Here is a 16,413-nt window from a genome sequence, read left to right as displayed (position 1 = left end):
CCTGTTCTTTCAGTTTTCCTATTTTGATTCACCTTTCTCTGTGATTAGTTTCACTAGCACCATTCTAAAATGCACTGAGACCTTGTTTACTGAATTCTGGGGGATTCTTACACAACCTGTCAAGGAAACGGCCATGTAATATTTAATCTTAAATCAATAATGTAACGGGTAAGGATGGGCAAGGAGGAGGTGGGAACCGGCTGAGCAGTCAACAAAACTTCTAATGACAGAACATAACTCAAAACGTAACATAAAAGTGCTTTGCAGCAAACAAAACAAAGACGCACACACACAACACATGCGTCTCTCTCTCTCTCTCTCGAACTGGCGTCCCGGCCCTCCTTATCTCTCTCCCGCTGATTAGACAACTCAGCGCCAGGCTTGCGCCATCACGGCCCGGCGACACCCTCCTCCTCATCACAAATACAAAAATATATGACATTATATTTTTCATAAAGACAATGAAGTCTACATTTAGTAACATTAAGTTTTGTTTTGTTTGTTTGTTTTTGCATTGTGAAATTATTTTCAGGATTATCTCCCCAATTTTCATTACGTAACGTGTCTGGAAGTTGTACTTTTACAATTCCCATTGTTTTAATTGATGGTAATCAGTACCAGTAACAGTAATTTTTTTTTAACTGTCTTTTTGAAATTAAAATCATCTTCTTTAAGTCAGTACCATTTATACCATACTTCTATGATGTAAAAAAAATCACATCGTGATAATGAGAATATCAAAATAACATATTTTCTTTTCTGCATTGCCGTAAAGAAAATATCAAAATGACCATCTTTATTCGCATTTCGGTCAGGGTTGTCTCTAGTAGGGTGAAAGGTGGTGACATTTCTAGAACCCACAGCCCAGGGGGCCCACAAAATCTCCAGTAGTTATGCTATAGGCCCCTACACAATGACTAAATGATCATATTGATACAGCTTGTATGCCTAAGAGTTCAATTTAAAACATGCAATATTGGTCAAATAAGTCTCCAAATCAATGTCACCCATCTCTCCTCCCCTCCCTAAAAATGGTTTAGTCCAGATGGTTAATATAAATTAATTCATTTAAATTACCTCAGGATGACAAACAGCTGAGCAAACCAACAAACTGTAAATTCCCACCCTCAACCAGTAAACACCACCAATCAGCGTTCAGACATTGACATTGTTCTGAGAAAAGTTTTGGTTTCCACTAGGGCTATTCTGCATTGTGAGTCTGATGCAAAGTTAAATAAAGTAGTGGAAATGACTGGAGACTGAGAAAGACACACACTAATATCAGTTTGCAGATGATACTTCTGTCATTGGCCTCATCCAGGATGATGATAAGTCTGCATACAGAAGGGAGGTTGAACAGCTGTCTGTCTGGTGCAGTCAAAACAACCTGGAGCTGAACATGATAAAAACAAAGTCATTCAGGTTCCTGGGCACTATCATCTCCCAGGACCTGAAGTGGGAGACCCACGTTGACTCCATTGTGAAAAAGGCCCAGCAGAGGTTGTACTTCCTTCGCCAGTTCAGGAACTTCAACCTTCAAATAAAAAACTATTTCTGGGTACCAGAAATGAGTAGAAAAGAATTAGCGGGAGGCCAGGAGAGCTGCAGGAGCCCAGTCTATCAAGACATTCTTTTCCGAGACAGGTATAGTGCACAGTAGGGATGTCAAACGGGATAGGCCCTGGACATCATACCGGCACAGCTGCCGGTACACAAGAATAGCTGCTGGCATGAAACTGGTATCGAGAAATGTGAAATTACACTGGCATTATCGAATACTGAAATTTTACTGTAATACTGAAATTTTGGTATTAGCCTAATGTGAAGACGTGGATGTTGATAATCAGCTGTTATATGACAAGTACAAGTAAATATAGTACTGTCAGTTTGACATCAAAGTCTTTATAAGTGACTTGGTCAGCAAAAAGACCCAGCATCTGGATTTTGGTTTAGCCCGTGTGTAATGGGGTAGCCTTGTTATGAATGTAAAACCATGTGAAACATATGCATAACTAATTTGTATTATAGTTTGTGCTGTTTAGCAATTAGAAAAATTAGTAATTTTCACAGCCATATCACCCTGCGGTCTGTGTGGGTCCTAATGCCCCAGTATAGTGACAGAGACACAAAAAAGGCACCATCCTTCAGATGAGACGTTAAACCGAGGTCCTGACTCTCTGTAGTCATTAAAAATCCCAGGGCACTTCTTGTATAGAGTAGGGGTGTAACCCCGGTGTCCTGGCCAAACTCCCCCCATGGTCCCTTATCAATCATGTCCTCCTAATAATCCCCATCCATGAATTGACTCTATCACTATGCTCTCTTCTCTCCACCAATAGCTGGTGTGTGGTGAGCGTACTGGCGCACTATGGCTGCCGTAGCATCATCCCGGTGGATGCTGCATACTGGTGGTTGTTGAGGAGTGTCCTCTGTTCACAATGTACAGCGCTTTGAGTGTAGTGTCAGAAAAGCCCTATATAAATGAGACGTTAAACATTCATTTAAAAATATCCAACAGCAGAGAGTGCTATAAAAGTCAGTGTAAAGTTAGAGGGATTGTTCACCCAAAAATGAACATTCTCTTATTATTTACTCTCATGCCATCCCAGATGTGTATGACTTACTTTCTTCTGCTGAACACAAACAAAGATTTTTAGAAGAGTATGTCAACTCTGTCCATACTATGCAAGTGAATGGTGACCAGACCTTTAAAGCTCCAAAAATCACATAAAGGAAACATAAAAATAACACATATGACTCCAGTGGTTAAATCCATATCTTCAGAAGCGATATGATACTGTAAGTGTGGGTGAGAAACAGATCAATATTTAAGTCCTTTTTTTACTATTCAGTGAATCTCCACTTTCACTTTCCACATTTTGACAGTGAAAGTAAAAGTGGAGATTTAGGGTAAAAATGACTTAAATATTGATCTTTTTCTCACCCACACCTATGCTGTCTCTTCTGAAGATATAGATTTAAGCACTGGAGTCATATGGATTATTTAATGCTGCCTTGATTTTTTGAGCTTTAAAAGGTCTGGTCACCATTCACTTGCATTATATGGACCACCAGAGTGGAGATATTCTTCAAAAATCTTCGATTGTGTTCTGCAGAAGAAAGAAAATCATACACATCTGGGATGGCATGAGGTGAGTAAATGATGAGAGAACTTTTATTTTTGGGTGATCTATCCCTTTAAGGTGCTCTATGCTTTTTTCTGTGTTAAAAAGCTTTTATTATTTAATGGCTGTACACAAATCCAGGAGTATTAAAAGTTTTATCTGCAGCCATATGATAATAAAGGCTTTTTTAATGTAATAAAAATGCCATGGATATTTTGCTTACATTAGAACACTTTTCACTGTTTTTATATTTCTGTTTTGTTTTAATATAGGCTTTATTAATTTTTGAATATAATCAGGGTTGGGGAGTAATGGAATACAGTAATGGAGTAATGGATTACGTATTTAAAAATCAAAATATTAGTAACTGTATTCCACTACAGTTACAATTTAAATAGTTGGTAAACAGAATAAAGTTACAGTACATTCAAAAAGTATTTTGATTACTGAAGAGATTACTTTGCATTGTATTGTCATTTGTTCCATTTATAATTAGTCTATTCAGTTGGAAAACATTAATCCATATAAATGATGCAATCCAAAGAGCATTTGAACAGCGGTGAAACACTTTCTTAAGATGTTTTACATTTATATGAGTAGACAGAGAAGTAAGTTTGAAGTTTGGAGCAGCATAAATAGAAATAAACCTTGTGTAAAATGTCATGTTAACATTTAGCTTTATGCTAAGCTTAAATTCTATTTCTAGCCATTTTACATTCACCTGTTACCAGGCACGATCGTTTTTTATATAGATATATATATATATATATATATAAGAAAATCCACTCTAATAAGACCTTTGATATTAGGGCAAAAAATCATATTTTTGATAAGATTTTCTGTAAAAAAATATTGTGACGAGGAGGAGGGCGTGGCCGGGTCGTGAGGTTGCACAGTCGGCGCTGAGTCAACTAATCAAAGGAAGAGAGAGATAAAGGGGAGCCGGAGTCGCCATTTCGAGAGAGAGAGATACACGCGGCCACTGTGTGTATGTGTGTGTGCGTCTATGTGTTTTATGTTGTTTTAAATTCATTTCTGTCATTAAAGTTTACATTGACTGTTCTGCTGGTTCCCGCCTCCTCCTTGCACATCCTTAACCCATTAAACTGGTGCCGAAACCCAGGAAGGAGGAGGGATGCGCTGTCGTGGAGTCCTCATTGCTGCCGTCCGGCAGGGGAGGAGCCGCGGCCGTCCGCCAGGGGACAGAGGAGTCACTGCCGGCCGCCGGGAATGGGAGGAGCCGCTGCCATCCGCCAGGGGATGGAGGAGTCGCTGCCATCCACCAGGAAGGGGAGGAGCCGTTCCGTTTGCCAGGGGTCAGAGGACACACTATCGTCTGCCAGAGGGTGGAGGAGTGGCTGAGGACCAGGCGACGGCGTGTCCGGGGACCGGCGGGCAAGTTTTTCTCTCTCTCTCTCCTCTCTCTCTCTCTGTGTGTCTCTCCCGCTCACCCTTTCCCTCTCCCCTCTCCCTGCCCTCTTCTCTACCCTGGTTCCCAGGAGGCGGAGTGGACCATTGGCTGGCGGAATGGCCGCAAGGGCAGCGTCTCCGCTCCAGAGATGGGGGGGAGAAGGCCAATCCGGATTAGGCTTTTTTCAGAGAATGTATTTTTAACGTGTATTTTGTTTTATTGCACTGGCAGATTTTTTTATAGTCAAAACAAGTGAAAAAATCTACCAGTGCAAAAGTAGTAATCCAAAGTATTTAGATTGCATTACTGACCTTGAGGAATCTAACTGAATACATTACAGATTACATTTTACAGCATGTATTCCGTAATCTGTAGTGGAAGTAACCCTCCCAACCCTGTATATAATATGTTTACAGTAATTATATATGTAGGTAGGTTACATAGCACTCTTCATTGGGTATAGGATATGGGTGGTGGGGGCCCACATCAATATTCTTTTAGGGGGCCCAGGATTCCCTAGCTACAGCCCTGATTATGGTACTTAAAATTTGCATACCTTAACTGTCATGGAAGTAATGTAAAAAATCTTAATGGCCCTAAAAATAGGCTAAATTTCCTATACGCAACATATAATTCTTATTTGTTTCTTTTGCTTTGGAGTAAAATAGGACCAAGACACTTTCTTGATATGTTCTGTGAGAATCAACCTCAGAATAATACTGAATTCTCTGGGCCGCAATGCTTTATCATAACTAATCACACCAATATAAAGCATTTTGACAGGATGATTGTGTGATCATAATCCTTATCATAAAGAAACTATAATGACAGAGTGAACATAAAAAAGGGAAGATGGGGATAAAAGAATGAAAGTGAATATGATGCATCTATTTTTCCCCCCACAGGGAAATGGCCTGACAATGATTCACATTTCCTTTTAACAAAGAATAATGTGCTGTCCTAAAGCCATTAAAGGAAACTTGCATCCGGCCAGTGCCATGACATCATTTGGCACGCCGTTTTACCACCTTTTCTGATTCAAATGGGATCCGGGTCCAACTGGTCAGTTTCAATTTCACTCGTCCCACCCACTCCTAGATCAATACCAATCAAAGTCATGATTGCTCTATTGTTCTGCTTCATACTACTGCTCCTTCACTGGCTACATGCCTTCATCACCATCAGTGGCCACATCTGCGCCTTTCAATAGATAATTTGCCAGATAGCTATCTGGCATTTGGCTAATGAAGATTATTTACAGAGAGGGGATTATAAATGCAAAGCTTCTTTGTGCTTTTTACACATTAAAAAGCTAAATGAATGTCATCTCACTATGTAGAAATTGTGTTTTGAAGGAGTTTGGAAAGTTTTGTCTTCTCAAACTTGTCTTTTTTTTTGTTTGTTTCTCTGGTAAAGGTCCAGAACTACATAGATCATCTGCTTATAGAGCAAACAGGTCTGTGGATGATGCAGTCAACATGGAATTGCATCATATTCTGCAACATCTGGACAGACCAGGGACATTTGCAAGGATCCTTTTTGTGAACTTCAGTTTGGCTTTCAACCCCATAATCCCAGCTATTATCTGGACTAAATTAAACCAACTCTCTGTTCCCACCTCTATCTGTCAGTGGATCACCAGCTTTCTGACAGATAGGTAGCAGTTAGTGAGACTGGGGAAATTCACTTACAGCACCTGTATGATCAGCACTGGTGCCTCCCTGGATGTGTGCTCTCCCCACTACTCTTCCCCCTTTACACAAATGACTGCACCACCAAGGACCACTCTGTCAAGCTCCTTAAGTTTGCAGATGATACTTCTGTCATTGGCATCATCCAGGATGATAAGTCTGCATACAGAAGGGAGGTTGAACAGCTGTCTGTCTGGTGCAGTCAAAACAACCTGGAGCTGAACGCGCTAAAAACAGTGGAGATGATAGTGGACTTTAGGAGGAACACCCCAACATTGACCCTGCTCACCATTCGGAACAGCACTGTGGCAGCAGTGGAGTCATTCGGGTTCCTGGGCACTATCATCTCCCAGGACCTGAAGTGGGAGACCCACGTTGACTCCATTGTGAAAAAGGCCCAGCAGAGGTTGTACTTCCTTCGCCAGTTCAGGAACTTCAACCTTCAAACATTCAGGTTCTGCTAATCCAGTTCTACTCAGCAGTCATTGAGTCTGTCCTCTGCACTTCAATAACTGTCTGGTTTGGTTCAGCTACGAAATCGGACATCAGAAGACTACAAAGGACAGTTCAGACTGCTGAGCAGATTATTGGTTGCCCCCTGCCCTCCCTTCAAGAACTGTACACTTACAGAGTGAGGAAAAGGGCTGGTAAAATCACTCTGGACCCCACACACCCTGCCCACTACCTTTTTGAACTGTTGCCTTCTGGCCGACGCAACAGAGCACTGAGCACCAGAACCGTCAGGCACAAGAACAGTTTTTTTCCCTGAGGCTATCCATCTCAAGAATAGTTGAAACTATATTATAATTACGTGCAATACACAGCCTAGTCAGATATATTATTTAACATATCCTACCTCTTCTGCATTACATTCCCTTGCACTGTATATAACAGATTTGTATTTGTAAATATATGTATATTTTTGTCTTATTGTGTATTTCTATATATATATATATATATATATATATATACTATATTTTTATTTGCTCTTTATTATTATTTTTATTATATTTTTTTATTATCTCTGTCTTGTTGTTGTATTGTTTGTGCACTGGAAGCTTCTGTCACTAAGAAAAATTCTTTGTATGTGGAAGCATACTTGGCAATGAAGCTCATTCTGATTCTGATCATAGGATTTCATAGGATCCTTGGCTTAAGAATCATCAAAATCATTTTAATTGGCTAACTGATTTAATGTTACTTCATATCCTTGATCAGTGTGATATTGATGTCTAGATGAAGAAATTAACAATGCAGAAGTTAGGGATAGAACAGGTTGCAACAATCTACATTTCTTTGATTAAAACAAAAATGAATTTAGCAAATAATGGAAATGTAATACAAGTATTCATTAAATGGAAAATATGTAAATACATTTCAACACACCCTAACCCAAACCTTTGCCTAACCCGTACAGACATTGAGGCCTAATATAAAAAAATGCAAACACTTACATATAGAACCATGCTTTTGATATGAATTACAACAAAACAATTGCAAACACTGGCTTGAACCATTGTCATACACCTGGAAGCATAAAACCAACATGCAAATCCATGCAACATTGACTACCAAAGGCATTCAGTGGCAAGACACAGGATATGAGAAATGCTCAAATACACATGGACTCAATCATGCAAATGAGTGTATGAATAGAAATGGATAAAGAGTTGAGCTATGAATACAAAATGCACTTTCGAGTTCTGGCAAACAATGTGCTCCTGTTTTCTGTCCTGCTTCAGCTGTCGCTCTCTCTCGCTCTCCATCATCACAGTAAAAATTGCATATTATCATTGCTATGCTCTTCAACGGTTCCTTGTTAAAACCATGTACTCGATGTCTGAGTCTTTATGTAACTCATAATAACCTTATTTCTGTGTTACTAACAGCATGGCACAAGATATCCATTTACACAGTACAAAAGGCACAAAAAACATTTAAAGTAAGGTCTGAATTGCTAAACAGCTTCTTTTTAATCTATGTTTGATTTAGGTCTCCAAAACACCTTGCCATCTTCTTCAAAGGGCTGCCCTACAAAGGGATGGTAAACTAGCTGGAGAAAGACTTAAAAGGAAGCCATGCTCCACTGACTCGGTCATGACTTACTCCCCGAGACTGAGTAAAGTGAATGTGTGCTGGCACGCACAGATGAGGCATGATTGTTATGAAGAGTGGCATAAGCCTCCGCCAAGTGAAGCGTCACTAGACGCCTGACACGCTAGCGCTTGGCACAATTATCATAAACTGTTTTGATAGCGAGATGTTGCGCAATCACAAAGAAGCCTCTCAGAGTTTGAATTCCTGCAAGAAAGAAGGTCGCTTCTACCAGGATGACCTCAAGTGTTTGTGTCTGGGACTCCCAGGAGACCAGCGTCTCTCTGCTTGCCTTTGGTAGAGCAGCTCAGTCAACTGTTTGCTTCTCTCTGACACAAACAAAACCTCTCATTATTTGCTGGATCTCAATAAAAGTTTATCTAACCCATTTTAAAAGATCTGTACGGCAGCAAGTTCTTACTTAATTGCCAGGGCATTTTTGAAAATAAAGCCTTGACTGATAAAACACTGAAGATATGGGATACTGGCTTTGTAATGAGAATGCAAATTAATGCACTGTCATCCTTCTATTGAAGTAAGACTAGGGATAATTCTCCATTGTCTCCTAAAGCTAACTGCTTCTTGTCTAGTGCCTCTTGTCCCAAAAACTGATGTACATTCATGTTTTAATACATTACTTGAACCAGAAAGGGTGTGGCAAGAATGAAACGCACACAGGCCTAAAAGAAACACATCTAGAAATATTCTAAAGAGACTTGATGATGTGCAGTGTGGCTGCCTTAATAAGCAGGTGTAGTTTATCTGGGGACTTTCACCGGTGGAGTAAAAAGGCTACACTGGACACAAGGGAAGAGGAGAGGGGGAAGGCAAGGAACGGCAGACTAGGATTCCTCCCAATTAGCTCACTTCGACATTTTGGTTCTGTCCCAGTTGGCTCCCAAAGCTTTTCTTGGCTCAACGAAGCAAAAGAACCAGGCTGAAATCGGGTCCATGTAGAGGGCTGGCCTGAACTGGATCTGCTTTTATCCTCACATTCCAACACATTTCAACATGTCCAGGGATTCAAAGTTCAAGGGCAATGTCTACCACTGAAAAATGCTTTATATGAACCGACAGTACATTTAATTTGAAAATCCTAATCATTGGATTATCCGCATATGTCAACAAAGACTGTTGAGTTAATACCAAAACCTGCTGCTATGCAAACCTAAGCCAAAGTATACTTTGGTTTTCCATGTTCCTACGCCTCGTGCACAGTACGCGTGATGTAAATGTCATAATTTGCACAGTACGAGCAGACTGTCCGCATGCAGCCTAGTTTTTCTAGGCCTTATTAACACCATGCAGATGCGTTTTGAGAGACCCGTTTGAAACAAGACAACGCTAAAGACAGGTGTGAATGGGGTCCATAACATTTTGAGATTCTTTCACTTCAACTTCATTCAGAGGTGGTCAAAAGTGTTTGTAAATGCAAGTGACCACATTAGGCTCGTAGCGTATGCTCATCCTTTCGAACAGCAGCAAAGAGTCACCTTCTCACTTGTCAATCAACCAATGCGCTTTTTTAAGCTTTACCGGTTATGTGAAACTTCAATAGGAAGTAACCTTTAACCCCAATATACTGACATAATTACTGATGTACAGTATATTGTCATGAAATCAGAGACCCTCCCCTCAAAAGTGGTCACAAGACATTTGTGATTGGCTCACCCAAAACACATTTTAATGCCAGGGGTAAACAGGGCCCTAGACAATATTGCCTTATATTACTTAGACATTATTACAATACATGGCTTCTGCACATGTGCCTGCCGTTAACTGTGCTAAAATAGTGGTGGTGTCATCGGATTCAAAAGAGTCTACTTTTAAAGGCAGAGCATTTGACCATGCACCTGATGGAATGGCATGCGGAAAAACTAAGCATACCCTAGCCTTAACCCTGACCGCCAACATGGCCAGAAATGGTTTAGACATGTATCCATCAGCTGTTAATTACTATTAGCCTGCAACAACTGAGAGGCAGAACTCCTGACACTTAGCGTTCATGTCGTAGTGTCTTCATTAACTGAGTGTCTCTTCGCAACAGCCTTGATCAGCCTTCAGATTGGCTGTAGAGAGAAATAATATTTAAAAAAAAGGAACACACCCTCATCCACACCCACGCAAACAGATGCCTGGGCGCTGCTCAAAGAGCGCCGTGTGTTGATTAGCCATGACAACGAGCTGCTGCTTCCAAAAATAAGCTGCTCGTTCTGGAGCAGCATGGCCATGCAAGAATAAACATCATCTATAATGGAGCTGAATGAAAATGAGACGCTGGCTTTTTTAAGCTGATCTACCAAGAACATACCCCACCCCCACCCCACCTTTCCCTCTTGTCTATTTCTCTACTAAAAGTCACCTAGTAACTGAACATTGGCTTATTACAAATACAGCTCTTGCATAATGGCTAACCTCTTTCAATGCTTTGATAGGATTTCCTAAGCGTAAAATGAGGTTATATGTAAACGAATGGGCAGAGGGAATGAGCAACACATAACGTTTGCATGTTTTGAGGGATGCAGTGGAAAAGGAAGCCAGCTCTCTTACTGTTGTTGTCTGTGTCATCGCTGACACTCTTAGGAGGAACGTGGCCAGTGTAACCAACAGCGGTTCTGTACATTCGATCCGGATTACGGATTTTCTTCAGTCCTACAAGGGGGCACAGCGGGGAGGGAAAAGTGAGGGGAGAAAAATACAATGCCCTCTACTTTTTTTTATTCATGCAGAGTTCATTAATTGCATTTACTCTTGCTTTCTGAGCCCACTGAAACTGCACAAGCCCACCGCATGATTGATGTTGTGACGTTTTGATAAAGTCGCGTTGCCAAGTGCAAGCATAGCCCAGCCAAAACCGATTGGTACAAACAGCAGAGGTCACTTCAAATCACACACTAGTCCCATGTGACTTGTTTATTTCAAGTTAAAGGACAGTCCCGAGTCAACAGAGAAAGAAAAATAGTTGCTGTCACACTTGCCTCTGTGAGCCTAGAGGAGCTTTTCCAGCTTCCACATATTGAAGGTGTGTATGTAGCTGTGCAGTCAATCAGGCTGGCTAAGGACTAAATCTGAAATCTAAATATTGAATCAATTCACATGATGTGGTTCTACTAATTTCTGGTAAGCGGTTTACTGCATTCGTAAATGGGCTTGGCAGGAAAACAGCCTACTTTTGAGCACCAAAGTACAACAACTAACAAGACATAATGCACCTAAATTGTTGGACATGAAATCAGAAGAGCTAGTCCAAAAGAGCTGATTTCCCCCCTTGTTGGTGTCAAAACATTGGAGGACATTGTCATTCATTTACAGATCGACCCTTTAAGTTATAGCCAAGGATTTAGTACTGGGATGGCTGGTGAACTGGCCACACTGCACACTCCATTTCAGTTGGCTGAATCAATCCATAAAATCAATCATTTAAAAAGGGTTTATTGAGTCAAAAAAAAAAACTTCTTCAGAAGTGGGAGACATAGCAACAGAGAACACAGCTCCCTTTTATTATGTGGTAGGTTTACCATGTAATCTAGCTAGGTAAAACCTGAGAGAAGCTAGATAACACTACGCAACTGAATTTGTATCAATTGTATTTTTTTAATGAGAGTGCTGTTGTTTGAAATGCCAAGCATGGATCTGAAACACCCAGGAGCTCAATTTTATGCAATACCACACCATGAGATTCTGCTTCTCTGATAAATTAGAGAAATTGAGGTTTGATGAGAATCCAAATATACAGTTTAGCTTGCATAGCCTGCAGTTCTCAGCACAATACAAGTGAGTTGGGCATGTATGTGACAGAACAAAATACTCTATCATACACTTTCCATGCCAAGGAAACACTCCAAGACACAACTTTAAAACATCTCGAATCCGAAAGGGGGGTAGTGAGAGGAACACATCCTGGTATGTAAGCTGCCATCATGTTGGCAAGAACCACTGGAGAATACATTTTCTGTGTGGAGGAAGAGAATAGAACTGATCCATGAAGATGGCAAGTGCAAAAGACTGTCAGATAAAAATGCACGACACAGTTTTATGCCGTTCAGGTCAAAAGAGGCAATGTTTTCTCCTGTTCTGTAGCAGCTTGAATGGGTAAAATAGCCTGAAATCTTACTGTCCCCAAACTTACCTTCCATCATGACAGTTTTCTTACTAAGAAGTGGCACAAGAGCAAAGCATATTTAGATAAAAGTGCACATAAAGTAAAACAAGTAAGGTTTTGTAATACCTTTTTCTGGCCAGGTCATCTTTCAGCAATAGCAAAAATGAAGATATACACCAAACACAGAAAAAAGCACTTGTAAGATGTCTATAGATCCAGAGTCATGGGTAATTTATATGTATATATTCTATAAGAAATTCCTGTTCGTCTACATGCTCACATGCGCGCTACTGTCCCACACAGGCACTCTGCAAGCTCACCCAAATCACATAAGGCAACTTCGTCACTTTGATTGAATTCTTTATTCTGTATGTGTGTGTGTTGTGGGGGTTGGGGGGGGGGGGGGGGTTATCTGTTAAGCTCAATACCGCCACCTTGTGGCTATTGTGGAAGAGAAGTGCCTTGACTGCCTTAAAAAACAGTTGAATAAATGATTCAATATTGACAAACTCGAGGTTAATATTTTAAACTTTTCAAAACCCAATTTTCCAACATCACTGAACAATTTAGCATTTGTTTCCCAAGATGCTTTAGATTCAAACTAAATGTCTACATTTTATTTCTGCCCGTATGAACATTAAGTTTAGCAAAAAGATCAAGTAAATAGAATAATTGGCCTATAAAACGAGTTGTTTTAAATAAATTAAAAATATTCGGATGCAATATCGTTTTATCTCAAAGAATAAAGACATTGGGGCTATATTAAATAAATACATGCACAAGGAATGATGCACAAATCGTACTTTGTTCAGTTTTTAAGCGGCACAGCATGCAAAAAAAAAAAAAAAAAAAAAGTGAACTTTTTTAGAAAACAAACGCTATATCCGCATATATAGAGCACGTTTATAGTAAATGAGAAAATAAGCGTTGCTTCCACTCATAGCTGTCTCAAAATCCATTTCTTAAGGAGAGATACGTACCTTTCATTTTCCTGCCTCATTAAAATTCCGCTTTAATTTTCCTATAGTGTCTTCTCCGATCCCGCGCGAAAATGTTTTTATGTACAAAAATAACTGCTGACAGCTTCAAAACAGGAGCGGCCAGACATTCATGAGTCTAGGAAGATATTCCACACAAGACTGAAGCATATCGAGCAGCTCTCTGTGGGTTCAGTCACTATAAGGGGGGATTCTGGTGGGAGGTGGAAAAGAAATCAATCACGTTTTAGAGCATCACCATAAATCTACATTTATCGCTTTTGGAGTTAAAAGCGTCGCCCTGCTCAGTGCTAAAAGAAAAATGAAGTAGATGACCGCGTTTGACTTAACGGAGCTGTTTTCCTTTGCGTGTTTATCAGCGGTGTGGAGAAATCCCACTCTGAACCATCCGCGAGTCATTTCACGCGTTCATTTCGTCTGATGCGCTCATGTGCGCGGCTCAGTTATGAGATAAAACATTTCTCTTTATCTAATGAATGCTGTGGCTTTGCTTCACTTGGATGTGTGTCACTTTGAAAACCCGCTATGCGTGCTTTGAGATGAAAGGAGTCAACTAATGAGCGCAGCGCGCGATTACCTAACTCCGTTCCCGTTATTTTAATAGCTGTCTCAGAGATGGCTAATCCCATCAGCGCTCCAGCTTTTTTTGCCATTTCGCGATAAACATAAACCGAACGAAAATGTCACCGACTTTCGCTGGCGCGCCAACCCGCGCCTCCTCATCCTCATCTGGACATTAATGTTGCTAAAATCGCGAAATGAAAAATAATTATCTTGTTATTTCTCTCTTACCTTCCGGCTTGTTTTCGGCAGCCATTTCCCCTCCGCGCACCACATCCTCCTCCTCCTCCTCGCGACAGGGGGGGTACCACGCGCGTTCACGGCGAGGACGCGGCTCGAGGAGGGGGCGAAAGACGGGAGGCGCGTCCGTGAATCGCGTTTGCTATTGGCCGCAAAGTGCGGCCATTGTGACAATGACAATGTGATGCTTCATGAATTTGCGAAATCCATATCCCACCTTTTCCCCCATTCCCTCCACGCCATTGGTGAATTCATTTTATTTAGGAGACACCTTTACAATCCAGCAACCAGTAAGATTTTTGACTGGATGCTACTCCCAAATTTAGGGGGAAACCATGGAACTGGTTATATAGCCAGCAAAAAATGAAAAGCAAAACGTAAAGTCAGCAACATGTAATGAATCTCAAAATGTGTCTCTTTAAATCGTTACAATATAACGAATATTAATTTATGCTGGGCAGACACTCCATTCTGCCCACCGAGCGGCATGACAATAAAAAAAACGACATTATTTTATTTTATAACGCCGCTTATAACATGGCCCACTGTGTCATGTAATAAGATGTTAATAGCGATGTTAAAGTCGTTAATCTGCTGGTCGAGCAGGAGATGATGTTTAGAGATTCTGGACTTAGAATGGTAGGGGTGTAAGCACAGTGAAGATGACGGGTTTTACTCTAAAAGGTTATTGTTTGTCGTCAGTGACGCCAGTGAAAAAAAGTATCTGGATAAGATGTTTCAGGTCGTGCGTGAAGGGTCCACGCTCGTTCATGAGTTCTTGAGCGCTGTCCACTCGCGGGTGCTGAAGGAGATGGTGCTGAAAGAACAGCTCCACTCATAGGACAGAAACAGCCGGAGCTTGATGAGTCTACTGTTTTCCCAAAATGAAAATAAATCTAATAAGAAGCATATTTACGCAGCATGTAACAAAAATTACTGGCAATGAAATGTTATTTCTGCGAGCTCAAAATGGAATCACAAAATTAAAAGCAAAAGTAAAAAAATTGAATATTAAGTTGGAAATAAAGAGCAATTATGGCTGAACATATATAAATATGTATATAGTTTGTGAGTGCAGTTTTAATCATATATCTTTATTATTACTGGAAAAGTGTTCATATTTGTATAATTTATTCAGGGACAGCTGTAAACTTTATATGGCTTAAAACAAATATTTTGACTCATTATTTAAATGTAATCAAAATAGTAATTTATATTGTTAGCATTTCAGTCTGGTAACCCAGTTGATAACCGATTACTGTCGAAGTATAATAATAATAATAATAATAATAATAATAATAAAGTTATCAGTAATATTCTCTATTCAAATTATAATTTTTATTGTAATGGCTTTTAATAGAGAATACCATTGATAACTAATAACTTTTACATTCTTCTTCTTTTGTTTTTTGCAATTTGCATTCTTCATGCATATCGCCACCTACTGGGCAGGGAGGAGAATTTATAGTTTAAAAAAGGACTTAAATGTTGATCTGTTTCTCACACACACCTAATATACAGATTCGGAAGACATGGATGTAATCACCAGAGTTTTATGGATTACTTTCACATTGCCTTTATGTGCTTTTTGGAGATTAAAATTTTGGTCACCATTCACTTGCATTATATGGACCTACAGAGCTGAGATATTCTTCAAAAGTGTTAAAAAGAAGAAAGTCATGCACATCTGGATTGGCATGAAGGTGAGTAAATGATGAGAGAATTTATATTTTTGGGTGAACTATCCCTTTAATAAAAATTATTATGAAATATAAATTATCAATAATATTCTACCTTAAATAATAATAATAACAATAAATAAAAATAATCTTAATTATTTTAATAGATTATGTTATTGATAACTTAATAAACAATAATAAAATATAATTAATCAAATATATTCTATATTAAAATGATAATTAATAAAAATAATAATATGTTATCAATAATATTATCTATTAAAATGATTATTATTTTTATTATTTTATATCCATTAAGTATTGCTTATTGGTAAGTTATTTTGGATAAAAGTGTCTGCTAACTGATTAAATGTAAATTCATCTATGTCAGAGCAGACTTTAAGGGCCATTATATTTTAAATAAAATGTTTGCAAATTTTCAAACTGGAATCTTGCAAACATTATATTTAAAGCTGCACTCAGTATTTTTTCTTCTTTAAAGAAGTTGTTCT

General features: G+C 39.4%; 1 protein-coding gene across 7 annotated transcripts in view; it reads right to left on the bottom strand.

Annotated features, from left to right (window-relative positions):
• Window positions 1-14,242, bottom strand: part of LOC127426070 (calmodulin-binding transcription activator 1-like) — a 507,664-nt gene extending 493,422 nt beyond the window's left edge. For 6 of the 7 annotated variants that reach the window (XM_051672554.1, XM_051672555.1, XM_051672556.1 and 3 more), the window contains exons 1-2: window positions 14,214-14,242; window positions 10,872-10,973 (exon numbers count right to left, since the gene is read on the bottom strand). In XM_051672554.1, coding sequence (XP_051528514.1) covers window positions 10,872-10,973; window positions 14,214-14,238 — 127 coding nt within the window. In that variant the 5' untranslated portion in view covers window positions 14,239-14,242. The remainder of the gene's footprint in view (window positions 1-10,871; window positions 10,974-14,213) is intronic. The other variant, XM_051672558.1, reaches the window with a different exon arrangement.
• Between the last annotated feature and the right edge of the window lie 2,171 nt (window positions 14,243-16,413).

This window comes from Myxocyprinus asiaticus, chromosome 35, assembly GCF_019703515.2.
Source record: "Myxocyprinus asiaticus isolate MX2 ecotype Aquarium Trade chromosome 35, UBuf_Myxa_2, whole genome shotgun sequence".
NCBI classification, from domain to species: Eukaryota; Metazoa; Chordata; class Actinopteri; order Cypriniformes; family Catostomidae; genus Myxocyprinus; species Myxocyprinus asiaticus.
This window is presented reverse-complemented; position numbering and strand designations above follow the sequence as displayed.